This window comes from Malurus melanocephalus, unplaced genomic scaffold (genome assembly GCF_030028575.1).
Source record: "Malurus melanocephalus ecotype Western Australia unplaced genomic scaffold, MMel_1.1 scaffold_118, whole genome shotgun sequence".
In the NCBI taxonomy this organism is placed as follows: Eukaryota; Metazoa; Chordata; class Aves; order Passeriformes; family Maluridae; genus Malurus; species Malurus melanocephalus.
Window position 1 is genome coordinate 1,313,915 of NW_026623350.1, and position 13,954 is coordinate 1,327,868.

The window sequence follows — 13,954 nt, forward strand, 5'->3', positions numbered from 1 at the left end:
TCCCCTCAGCTACTTTAATTAGTTCAGTGTGAGACACAATCTCCTTGAGCAAGTCTTTCCTCTCACAAAACAAAACCAGGAAGGAGAAAAAACAAAGTTTTCAAACTTCATTAGTATTTGAATTTTGGTCCTGTTCTATAGTCCACGGCTGATTTCCAGTGTTGGAGAGATCTTTGAAAAATTATGCATTCAACGTATTTATCTCCTCTGGTTACTTGTGAAATCTTATTTTAATGACCATGCATACTAGAATTACTAYCACAATACTTCAAGATTTCAGTAGAAGAGATTAAACCTTTGTGTTCTTTCAATTTAAAAGGGCTTTAACCTCTGAGAGCTTCCTGTGATTACCATATAATCTTCTCTTCAAAACGTAGAACCTCTCTGGTAGTTTTACATTGGTATTTTCAGTTCATTTCCTGCACTAAGACTGCCAATCCTGAAACAACTGTGAAGATGATTCAAGCAAAATTGCAAATTTTCATTTCAAGGTTTAGAAGCTAAGCTGTTCTTTCTTTTATTACTTTACAACACGATGGTACATGCTGTGTTATACCAGAAAGTGATATGAATAGCAAAATATTTAATTCTCACTTTTTTTAGTATGAGTTCTCTTTCTTTCACTTGGCTGAAAACCATGTACTATTCCTACCCACTTCTCTAAAGTAACAAGATCTAAAAAGAACAAAATTGCAGGTTTTGATTTTTTTTTCCAATTCCCCCAACAATATCAAATATGGGAAAACATTTATCATCTTTAGATAATGCTTCTTTGTAAATCCAACTAACAGAATATACCTGCTGGATAAGGAGCAGCAACACCTAAAAACAAATGTAAAAAATACTTTGTTACCTCTATCATATATTTTCACCCAAATATCTGCAGTTACTCCTATTTTCTTTGCACCATAATTTATGTCTCTTTCATCAAGCTCTCAACCTGTCTGTTACTAAATCCTAAGCCTTGCCAAAATTCTGCAGTAAAACTGGCAGCTCAGCCAACAGCATTACCCCAGGAGCACTCAGTAACTCTTTTCTACTGTAAGTCATCTGGAAAGACTGTTACTCGGACTCCAGCTGAATTATCTTCATTATTCTCGTTGTTCATGCTTACATTTGCTCTTATTCAAACAAAAGCATACACAAACCACAAAACCAGCAATAAATATTGAGTAATGGACAGAACTTGAGACCTGATATAGGCTTACCTCTGAAGSAGCAAATTCTGTTCCTCTTTCAGAAGAAGACAACATGACTTTGATACAACTCACTTGACTTGAATAATACTATAATGTATTATATGGAAGATACTTCTGGAAACTATATCTATGCAACACACTGTAAGGCCAGCTGTTACATTTTATTTTTATCCAGTATTTTTCATTCACCTTACACTACCTGAACTTACTCTACCACTAATCCTTTTCTACAGAAATTTCAATTTCAATGCTGAAAATATGGGGAACACAAAGAAAGAAGGGAATAAGACTCTTTTCAGTTCAAGTGCACATTTCACCTGCTATTCAGAGAAACCCTGAAATGGATTTAAAAGTTAACAGTGAAACTTAATAACCTTCTAATACACATTTGGATCAAAGAGAAATGAATTGAGAGATATAAATAGGGTCAAATAGCATAGTAAAGGCTTTGCCATCTTCAAGAAACACCAACAAAAACTAATCCCTACCATAGATAGAAATGACAASAAAAATGCACTAACAGTGGCTTTGAGACATGAAAAGAGATGTCAGTGGTAGACTTAGACACAGACATTCAAGGAAAAACCATGAAAGCACTGGTGATGAAGCTGGATAGTCAAAGAAAAGACTAGAGAAAAAAGAAACCCAAGCCCCAAAACCCAAACCCCAGATGCTGCAGCAGTCAGTCATGAATGTTGAGAGAGAACAAATGTGTGCTCTCGAGATAAATGGTAGATGTCAGTTAACACACAGCTTGATGCGTTCTTATACCTGAAAATATCTGCCAAGCAGTGACCAACAACAGACCAGTGACCAGCAACCCTAAAAGCCTTGTGTGCTTCAGAAGAACTTCCACTAGTTCATTAGACCAGTAAAAGTGTGCAGAAAATAATGCTTCAGCATGGAAGTGTCTCATTTGAATTCACTTATTTTTTTTTCCCTTATTGATTATAGAAAATGAAAAAAAAAAAAAAAAAAAAAGCATGTAGAGACATATAGCCCTGTCAGCTTGTAGAGTGAGTTTAAGCCACACCTCACAGCTGTGTTGACATCGCAGCATGTTTCTGACACAGCACTGTAAGGATCAGCATGAACAAGTGCTCCCCAGCTTATAGAACTTTATCAGCAAATCCTCCTGGTCTGAGGGTGGCTAAGTTAGCAGGGGACTGCKGTTGCCAGCTTAGTTAACCATGTTTACCATCAATCTATACTCTCACATGTGTAGTCAGAAAAAATTCCCGAAACACACTGCACCTGCACAGAAAAGTCTTCCTGTGTAACCACTCCAGCACAAATATAGCAGCAGAATCTTTCCAGAACAGATGACCTAAAACCCAAATTGGTATAGCTGAATATCCACCTGGATGCATAGCTCACCTGCTATCACACTAAATAAACATCTCAGGGCCTACTTTGTTCAAAACATTGCTAGTGCCAGCTATAACACTCCTAATTTTGATCASCTAAGACATGGCTACATGTGTACATTTTAGAACAGAAACTTCCCAAGCATTCTCAATAATAGTCACCAGCTGTATGCGTTACTTGATTCTGAAAGATGCTCAAGTTGAAGGGAATGCAAAGGGGGAAAAAWTYAAAAAAATAAAAAAAAAAGGAAAAAGAAAGAAGTATACAAAATTTCTGTAGCTCAACACATTATTTGATCATACTGGCAACAGACCTSTTCCTAACTGTAAATTCTTGCATACAACTTTTCATGAAACAAAACAAGTATTACAGTAGACATTTCATTATTTTTATTGCGCTGAAATAACAGAAATTCCCACACAAATGATACCTGAAACATTACTGCAGTCCCCATGAAGCAAAGCCTAGCTAATACAGCTGTGCAGATTTGAAATAGCTGGTTTGGATGTTCTTGGAGACTGCAGCGGGTGAGTCCCAGCAGTGACTGAAGTGCTGCTGTACTCCTTGAATATCAGCACCTGGACAGTGGCAGTTCTCCTCAAAAACAAAGAGATTGACAGTGGAACCTGTGCACTCCCTCAACTGTTACATTGCTATAACCAGGAAAGTTAAGCAGTAACACTGCTAAAATACATTCTCAGATCAAATTCTCCTTCCATAGCTATGAACTTACCTTCTTGTGATACTCAATTAATACCATTTTWTAAGTCCTCTTCAAGGACATACTCTTTGTGGTCATATCACTGTCACTTCTTACAAGGCAACTGCAACAGTAAATCCCAAAACAGGAAGGAAAGTTTTTCTTCAATTCTTAAGAAATAACGTACACAGGAAATACATACTAAAGAACAAATTTTGCACTGCAGATCAGGTCTTRTACACCATGCCAGTTTTTTGGCTTATTTGTGGCAGGATGTTCCCTGAACAACGGTCTATGTGTTAAATTATATGATAAATTGCATCGAGATGCAACAAAAAGTCCCGTAACTCAGCACTGTTTTCTCAGGAGCCAWATTTCAAAGAATAACATAAAATCAAACTTATTTTGTTGGCAGAAGTGTTGCATCCTTAGATCAGAATTGCTGGGAAATCTACACATACAAACAAAACTCCTCACTCTTGCAGCATCTCAAAGCCATAAATGAAGTTGGTACAATGGAGAGCTTTAAAACAGAGGAAGATTAAAGYCCCCACCCAGTAACCGGGTTGATAATTTGAAATAATTGCAAAGAGATAAAGTGCAAAAAATGTGATGGATTTTGTTATAAGCCGATGTCTGCTTATCTTCAATTAACGTCTCCATCCACTGACAAGGCGAGTTTTGCATTTCTAAGKAGTACTCTGAGGAATTGCTCTGTACGGTTCAATCAGAAAGGATTAAAGTCTGGACACGTCACACACGGAGAGCCGTTTAGTAAYCCCTGAGTTATCGGAATACTTTGGACGGAGAGCACCCGCGGGAAGCGCCGCGACGGGCTCGGGGCCGCTCCGGGGCCGCCACCACAGCGGGCACAGCCCAGAGCTCGCTGCGATTGGCCCGGCCGGCCCCACCCGGCAGCAAGCTCACTTCTGGTTGGCTCAAACTTCCGGGCCACTTCGGGGGACGAATGAGGCGCGGGCTTGTTTTCCCGTCCCAAGATGGCGGCGCTCAGTGGTGCTTCTGTGGAAGGGAATGGCGGGGAGTGAAGCCTGAAGGAGCGGGCCGGGGCCGGGGCCGCYAGCGCGGAGGGGGATGAGGTGACGCCGCCATGGCGAGCGACGGGGGCAGGAAGCAGTTCTGGAAGCGGAGCGGCGCGAAGGTGCCGGGCAGGTGAGAGGAGCCGCGGGAAGGTCCGTGTCGCGGGCCCCTGGATGGTGCCGGGCCGGGCGGGGGCGGCTCTGCCYGYCCGGCTTTGCTGTGACCCCAACACCGCGTTCCTGCCCCCTTGGTGCCCAGTCCAACGGGAACTCGCGGGTCCTGGGAGTCTCCGCTGCAGGGACCGTGTCCGGTCGGTGACTGCTCGGACCCGGTTCTCTTGSTGGCTCAGTGCTGCGAGCCTTTCAGTGCTGGGCACCTCCACTTGTCTGGTGGACATAGCTGGTGGTCGCAGGAAACGGTGCTTATAACTTGTATCAGAGAGATTGCTAAAAATCTGAATGTGCGTTCCCAGCCTAACATCATGGTTAAAGGAGTTAACGTGATTTTGGGGATGTATTCGCCGTGAAATTTTGAGCGGGAGAATTTGTTTGTTGCTCTCAGCAGTTACAAGTTAGGATGTTTTGAAACTTGATACAAGTTCTGATGTTTTTGAAATACTTTTCAGGAAACTGCATTTTCTAGGCATAGGAACGTGTTTTAGTTACTGCTGTGTATTCAGTGATTTCAAAATATTGTCAATTTCTCAAATTTCTTCCTGAAGTATGAGCAGCAGACCMGTCGTTGTGTCATTTCAAAGAACTACGAGCACATTTTCCCATTCAAGATTTTCCTGGGAATAGATCTCCAAAGTCGTGTTTACTGTTTTGATTGTTACATCAGACTGGCAATGCACRTTCAGATGATTATTTAGCAGTAGCACTCTCTGGTCTCATCCCTAAACTATTCTTACAGTACAGTTTTCTATGTTCTTTTTGTAAGAATTATATGAATCTGTGATTCTCAGAGAAAAGTAACTCTGTATTTCATACCATTTACCTGAATTCAGCAACATAGTCCTCATAATTTACTTTCTTACATTTTCAGTTACCCATAAGTACTAACTGGGAATGGTTTAGTTTCTCTAGTTATTAACTAACTTTTTTCAGTACAACTGTTTGGACTGAAATATTTTCTTTGTAACTTTGCTGAATTTCTTGAGGATAAAACTTTTGACCCTCTTCCCTTGCACAGGGTCTTATAAATGGTTGTAGGCAACTGCAGGCTTGTGGAAAAACAAGGACACTGTGGATAATGTGCTCTTGATTTTTCTTTTTTTTTATTTTATGTCATGGAGAGGATTGTTGTTGTGTTCTGTTTGGGTGCTTTTCCATTGCAATTATTCTGAGTGGTGTAAGGAAAAGGCACATTCTACATGTGTGGAAATGGTCAGTGATACCTGATCCTCATGTGAGCATAGAGCAGGAAACTTGGCTGTGGAGAGGATAATATAGGATTGTTGGAAAGGATGGTGGTGGACTGACTTTTTTATTTTTGTGGAATTGCGTATAAATCGTTTAGAATTTTTATAAACCATCATTTTCAGTAATGGGGCTAATTTTACTGGTGTTAATGCTGCACCTGAGTGCAATAAAGTCTGAGCCTCTCTTAATATGACTGGAATCTTTTTGGTTTGGTTCCATCTCAGGTTTACTGAGGTTGGGCTTACTTATCCTCATGGTCTTTGGTATATCAAGAAGGCATGTATGTCTCTTTTCATGTGGTTTTTAGTACAGGTTTGGGTAGATGTTCATATTGCATATGATTTATTTCTCTCRAAATTAGGGAGTTCTGTAGTAATAATTTCTATTGTGAAGCCACATGTTAATCTTGATCTATCTTCTGTGCAGTTTTTTAACTTACAAAATAATTTTAYACCCAATAACTGGGAGGTAATGAACTTTCAGCTTGTAGAGAGTTTTGGTTTTCACACAATAACATGCTATTTTGTAATGTTAGAATTAGTGAATAAATCTGTCTTTGGAATCTTATTTGTTTCACAGCATTCTTTTAATACCCCTATGGCTTTTATTCTCTAACCTACCATCTCTGCATTTTTCTGTAGATTTCTTCTACTTTAATAGTGGGTAAGAATTGTCYGGTTGGATTTTGGGTGACAAGGGTACATAGAAGATTAAATCTTTATAGATATTTCTTTGAGGATTTTTATTTTTTACAAGAGACAATTGAAGAAATGAAAAATCAGAGAATTTTTGTATGTTCTTACTGCAGAGTTAACTTACTCCGTTTTAATACCTAGTTAGRAAAATAAAATAGCCTAAGTTAGCTTAGGTCTCACAAAGTGTTCCTCTTTAGCAAATTTATGATTATTATTTAATTATTTCTTTGTATGCATATCAATTGCATCTTCAATATTTTTAGTGATATGTGGAATTCTTTGAAACAGAGAACTGTTGAAACATTTCATTTCTGTTTATTGTTGACTATTTAATACACAGACACTCTCCAAATATTTATTATTTTTTGATAACTCTCTTTCTTTTCCTTTAGTATTCAACATGTGTATGGAGCTCAGCACCCACCTTTTGATCCATTATTGCATGGAACGTAAGTGAACCTAATATTTAAATATTCCAGGTATTTTGGATCTTCTTTGCCTTCTCTTTTTTCTTTTTTTTTCTCCTATTGGCTAAAAAGTTTGTCTTCCTTTTTCATTTTTTGTCACAATCTTGACTTCTGTGTTCTGACTTCTCCTTTGTGACTTCCTGGTGGTTACCATATTTGCAGGAACAAATCAGCTCATCTGCTCTTAACTAACATAGATTGCCAAATATTATTATTTATTTGTAATGCATTATACATGAGATATTGTGTAASGTGAAAAAAGTGTTATGAAGACAAGTATTTGGCTGGAAGGGTGTCGTGCTTCTACTAGATTTTTTCAAGGGCTGGTTTAAAATAGTACAARCAGTAAACATTCTAGTTAATTTTCAGATTATACAGTTAGAGGCAGTTGAAGTGTTTGATCTAAGGGCTGAAGTAAAAGAAATGAGATTATTTGATTCAAAATACGGAGGTATAGACCCAGTAACAAAAACTAGAAGCTAATTGCTCGAAGTGACAGAATTGGAGAAGGACCTTGCTGTTTTAGACAGCAATGACAAGTTGGGTGGAAGTGTTGTCGCACTGGTTCTCCCTGTAACAGGTGACAGAAACATTGTAACTGATGTTGTATGAGGACTGGGTAGGAGCTTTTTCTCATTTGCAATTCTGTCTCCCTTGTCTTAACTGGAAAAAGGYAAACTAGCACAGGTGTAAAGATGGATGGTCAGAAATGAACTGAAGAACCATCTTGATGCAATTCTGTGCARGATGACCCTGCCTGAGCAGGGAGGTTGGGCCAGATGAGCCACTCTGGTCCCTTCCCTCCTTACCCATTCTGTGAAAGCACAGTTAAGTTAATGATGGTAACTTTTTTTACTTTTTGAGAACAGATTAAGAAACCTTCTCAACTTCATATCTTGTTCAGCTCAGTTCTGAGCTGAAGGGAGATGTGATTGCTCTGCATTAGTGTAAGTGAGAACAAATGCCAGGCTGGAGAGGGATACTTGGTTCGTATCTCACACTGTGTGTTGGCACAGGGGCAAAAGGTTGGGAGCTGATCAGGGTCCACTTAGACTAGTAACTAGAAGAAGTATCCTTCCTCTGAGAAGAGCAAAGTTCTGAAGTAAATCCATGCTGGCATGCCTGAATTGGGTGGAATGATAGATTTAATGAGTTTTAAGGTGAGATTTGATTTGTTTATGGCAGTTGATTGTGTTGTGTGATTGCTTATGATGACTTAGGAGTAGACCATGACTTAATTACAGCTCCTGTGTTGTTATGCAGCAATTGCATTGAAAGGGCTGAAATGGATGAAGCAAGAGCAGTGCAATGTGTCCTGTCTATTTTATAAGCTATTTTAGTAGTAATCTTTTCCTGTGACTTTGGGTTGGCCATTTTTTTGTTTGAGTTGTTTTTGTGTTCTTAAGAAAAGGGAAGGAAAGATTTGCTCAGCTTCTAAAAGCAAGTCAGTCTTTACAGCCCGTRTTCTCAGACTTCTTCAGCTGTATGTTACCATGAGTGGTGAGAGAGAAATATTTGCTAACTGTGTAGGGTCAGCTAGGAATTCTTGGGGTTTGGCCCAATCTATAGTGTTTTGCTTCCTTACTACTTTCTAAATATTTTTATTTGGTTTTGAACAGCTTGATAAAACCTGGTTCAAAGCCACCTACAACTCCAGTGAAACTGAAGAAAGTCAGCACCTTCCAAGAATTTGAAAGTAACACAAGTGATGCTTGGGATCTTGGAGATGATGATGATGAACTCTTAGCAATAGCTGCTGAAAACTTAAATACAGAAGTGGTCATGGAAACAGCTCACAAAGTAATTCAGAATCACAGCAAACTACAAGAACAGCATAAATTTCAGGAAGAACATCTACAGGAAGAAAAACAAGAGGAATTTGCACAGCTGACTTCAGTTGCGTGTGGTGATAATAGGCTTGTTAAATCAGTCAGTGAAGGTCATACATCGAGTTCATTAGGTATGTTGGAAAGTGAAAACGATATTGGAAGTTAAAGGATGAGAGCTACAATATTTGCCCCTGTAAGACAGTAMAGCGTTCCTAACCTATAAATACCACAGAAAAATACTGTTTATCATAGTGATTTATCTGAGAGGGAGACCTTATGCCTTACTGAACTGTAATGCATGTGTGTGAGGGAAGAATAATTAAACTTTCTTTGTTTTCAGCATTAACAAATCTCCAATTTTGGGAGGAAATWCCACTGTTGAATGTGTTTTGTTGGCAAATGCACCATGCAATTATGTATGCAATAACTAGTATGCAATTAATAGTAATACTACTATTGTGAAAAATTATTATTAAAATACTAATGCATAAAGTATATTGAAAAGCTGGAGAAAACCATGCATGGGGACTGGGAAATTCACCCGCATGTGATCTGGTCTGTGGTTTCTGTATGACCTTTCAAAGTAATCAGTTGCAGTGAYTGCAAGATTTCTCAGTGGTTGCTTTTCATTTGTTTGTTTTGTTTTCTTTCTCTTTTTAAAGAGTGGCAAGGATGATGAAAACAGCTTTTGGAAACACAGATTTTAGAAATCCATTAGCCTTGTTGTTAGTATGATCTCTAATAGATTCCACTTTAATTGTGGAATACTGTTTCAAAGAGAAATGCTCCTTCTGCTAAATCCAAGTAATTTGAAGTCCACACTTATGCTATACTTGAGTTTGTATTTTTCAAAACCAGAATTCCATTTWAAATTTACAAATTAAAGTGGTTAGTAGCCTTCTCATTAGCTGAGGCTAACTGCTGYGCTTCTTTTTCCCTTCAGATAATGCTAGTGAAAATTCTTCCATGCAGAGATCACAGTCACTTCCACAAACTTCCATGCCTCCCTTGACAAGTGGAATGGCAGACTACAACACCTCAGTTACTCCTGCATTAACTGAGAGAGAAGCATCTCGATTAGACAAATTTAAGCAGCTACTTGCTGGCCCAAATACAGATCTYGGTGAGTGTTTCTTACAGATCTATGAATTGCATCTAAATTATTCTTAAACTATAGAATTTTCCTGTTTGATGTACTGTCYTGCCTTGTGGTTTGGTGAGGATCTAATCCGGTCAACATTGAGAATGATCTTACAAAAGAATAAAATTGAAAGGTTTTAGTACTCTGCTTTTAATAAGTGATTTGCATACATCTGACTAGCACATAGGGTGTTCAATGGCTTCTTGTTCTTTCTCACATTATTTCTTCCTACTAGACTARTTCCTGTAGAAAAAATCCCAAAGTGTAATTAGCAATGTTATCAGGTTAATGCCTGATAATGAAACAGCTTGGAGTATAAGAATGATTTTCATGCTTGGAAATAAGAATGARAAACGATGAGGCATGTAAGGATTGCTGCTTGTCTACTTAGTGAGCCTTCTTCGTGTTCACAGGCTGATACAGTAGTTCTCTGTCTCATCTGTGAATGCTGACAACAAGTCAATGGGAAAACAAATGTATTGTCAGATAACTTGACTGTTCCCTTTGTACACTGGATTTTAGCTGCTGAATAGTCAATACTAGTGCTGAGAGGGTATCACAGAATCAAATGGCTTTGTATCCCAAGTGAAAATCTGAAGTAGAATTAGTACACTGCATTTGGAGAACTTGGTGATTAGAAGTAGGAATTTATGGCGAAATAACGAATAAAGAAAATATCTTTGAGGTAGAGCATTCTGGAAGATATCTGCAGGAAACTTAAGAAAAGAAGTAGAAATTGCATGTTTACAGTTCTTGAATTGATGCTCTCTTGCCTGGTTATTGTCATGAGACTTCTTCAATGAAATACAGTCCAAGTTGTGGATTATATTTTTCCTTCTATGCCATGTCTTATTGTCAGACTGATGCTAGGAAAATACAACTATGGAACCAATCATAACTGGATGAGATTTAGTACTTCAGGGAGTTAAGAGGACATTCTCACGAAAGGCATCTATATAATAAATATAATAAAGGAAGCTGTTAAACATATTTTACATAAATTTGAGAATAATAATGAAATATCACTTTATATCCCTTTCATCTAACAGATGTTATGACCTTTGTGATTGTGATAGACATGGAAACTCATCATTTAAGAATGTTGGAATGATAGAAATCTTTGTTACATAAGGCTGCAAAATCAGAGGGAAGAGTTTAGTTTAAACCTCTCCATTTCACTTCTACTGTCTAATTAGCTGAGAATACTTTACCAGTAAATCAGATCTGTATCTTAAAGTAAAATAATTTTGGAAGAAAATTTTCCCTGTTGTTAGGAGTCACCCTGACCGTGGTGAACTTAGTCAATGCTATTTAAACAAACTGGGTTTCTTTTTTTTTTTTTGCTATTGAGCTTTATAAATCTCACGCTGAAATATATGTAGGAAAGTGAAATTTGAGTATGTTTTCCTCATATTAAAGTGTGAAAAATATGTAATAAGCTCTCAATATTATTTCTTGTACAGACTACTAAATAATGCCTTTTCTAAGTCTGTTTATGGGAAGCTTGTTTTTTCTATTGCTGTGCAAATTGATGAGTACTGTTTGAAGTTGTGTGAATAGAATTTTATAGYCAGTTTTGATTTTTTTTTGATGCAAATATTTAGACTTTTGTAACTGGAATATGTCCAATAGTGCATATATATAGATATAGATCTACAGGTAATACATTATTTTTTTTTAGTGAAAGAAATAAGGTCTTTCTTGATGACATGCAAACTCTTGATTACCATGAAGCTGTTAGGAGTAGATCATATATGTATGGTGGTAGTGCTCAGACTACATTAATGGTATATATATTAGGGAAAGTGTGTGTATGCATATATACATATGCAAATACGTATATGCTTATTGCCATATGCACAATTCATCAGAATCTGGTGTATGTGTATATGCATTTTTAATGTATGCATTCTTGGAAGATGTTTGGTTTAGCTCTGTGCTACAATGAAGATTATGTTTAAAAAGTATTCTTAATTTATAATGACAGCAGCACCCTGGGAAAACTGTTGCAGGTTTTGTGTGATAGGTTTTTTAATTTGTTGTTGGGGTGTTTTTTGTGTGTTTTTTTTCCTGTTTTGCTTCAGAATAATACTGGAAATGTACTAAGGTAGAACCTAGATAATAGGCTCCAAGCTAAAATTTGTGGCGAGTAATGTAGGATAGGTGGCTATTCTATTGCAACTGGCTTATTGTTTGTGTGTGTGGTGATKTGGTATGTGTGGGTCTGTTTTGTGTTACATCCACAAGAAATAGGGTTTTGTTTGCCATGATGAATTGAATTAGTAAGACTTGGAAACATTTTTGCAAAGACTTTTGTTTATTTCTGCAAGTATCAGGCTTCATTTTKCTTGGAAGTAGAAGTAACAGAAGTAAAATATTTCTATTATGTTTTTTTCCTTGATACAGTTTTGCATATTGTGAAATAGATTATGTGACAAATCCTTTCAAAGCAAAATAAAAGTAAGTTAATCTGTGGAACTGTAGCCATGTCATGCACATTTTCAACTCAAGACTTTTATCATAATGTGAGAAATCAACATTGACTATGAACACAAAGTAATACAAATGACCTTGAAATCCTTTCAGTCACACTTGAATAATCATTATCCTATAAAGATAGTGTAAAATACAATCTTAGTCCCGTATGTCAGCTAAAGGTTGTGAAAGAGTGTGTTCTTTCACAAGAAAACTCTCAAAAAGATGGATTATGTGTATGAATTTGGAAGTGAAGATTATTTTAGCCTTTGGAGACCACTAACAGGTTTTGGAGTTGGGTTTGGTACACAGGCTGGATATATGAACTTGTGGAAATAGTAGTTATTGCAAGATATATGGGCTGGTAGAAGGAGCCTGTTGTAAGAAGTAGTTTTGGTTGGAGGGGGGACTTGAAGACTGACCCCTCTCATAGTGCAGTGTATGGGTGCAGATTCAGGAAGCAGGGTGGGACTGTTGATAGTGTAGCTGAGTTCAGGAAAGCTACAGATGTGCCTGCGTTGCCTCCCACTCCATGCCAGGTTATTCAACAGGAATAATTCACAATARTTTTGTGCAGTCAACCTGTATTTGTGCTTGACTTCCAGTCTGATGTAGACTCACTTAATTTCAGTCCTTGTCTTTCCTTGAAATGGACCTTGTATTACTGAGTGAAGATGGGCTTGCAGAATGTTTTGCAAACAGTTGCTATAAGAAGAGGGAACAGAAYTTTAACAAAGCAGTGTGGGGAGAGCGTCTCTCAGAAGAAATTTCTCTTTTCTTCAATAGACCACTTTGTACATATTAGAGGAACAGTACTGCTATGTCTATCAGGTCTCAGAGTAAAATTTAATTCTATTAAATTTATTGAACTTGTATTCTTTAGCAATCTTGTATATGTTTTAGGGAGCTGTGTATTGTGCAAACACGATAAGCAGTCTGTTGATAAAATCTGACAAAGCAACAAACAAGTTGTTGCMTACTTGCAACCTCAGCACAGCATATGTATGATGAGTTTTTAATATAAATTTAAAAATTAGCTGTTTAAAGCACTTTCTTAACTCCTTTATCTTCAAATCAACTATTTTTCTGCTTTTTACACATATATAGCTAACAATTATGTAATTGGATGTGAGAAACATGTTCGTTTAAGTCAAACAAAAACTAGTGGTAAGCTTAGTATACTGTGTTCTCTTGATTTAAAAAAACTTCATACCATTGTAATGCTACTGTTACGCAATAATACACATGTATATAATTATTTCAGAGTCAAACCAACTAATTTCTTAAGTTGTAAAGTTGTTTGTCATGTTGAGGTCACTTATTTTCCTACTTAGTCATGACAAATGCCAAGTTGAATCAAATATTAAAGTTTTAGCATACTACCTTGATAAAAAGAATAGAAGGCCCTGTAAAAGCACCCATGAAAATCATGAAGTATTCCCATCTTGAATTTACTCCACCTGTTGTACCTGTTGTACTCCTCACATTCAGGAGCACTTTTCATTGTACTTTTTAAACAAATCATCTATTTCTCTTCCTCCTTCTAACCAAATCTCAGAAAACCTTTTTGGAGAGTACTACAGGCTGCTGAGTTGGATGCTGTCTCTTAGCTACTCCTCTG

The 13,954-nt window shown here is 37.4% G+C and overlaps 1 protein-coding gene across 1 annotated transcript in view; it reads left to right on the forward strand.

Moving 5' to 3' along the window:
- The first annotated feature begins 4,248 nt into the window (after nucleotides 1-4,248).
- Nucleotides 4,249-13,954, forward strand: part of TBC1D22A (TBC1 domain family member 22A) — a 134,895-nt gene continuing 125,189 nt past the window's right edge. The window contains exons 1-4 of the mRNA XM_057370083.1: nucleotides 4,249-4,437; nucleotides 6,814-6,870; nucleotides 8,508-8,848; nucleotides 9,661-9,840. Coding sequence (XP_057226066.1) covers nucleotides 4,376-4,437; nucleotides 6,814-6,870; nucleotides 8,508-8,848; nucleotides 9,661-9,840 — 640 coding nt within the window. The 5' untranslated portion in view covers nucleotides 4,249-4,375. The remainder of the gene's footprint in view (nucleotides 4,438-6,813; nucleotides 6,871-8,507; nucleotides 8,849-9,660; nucleotides 9,841-13,954) is intronic.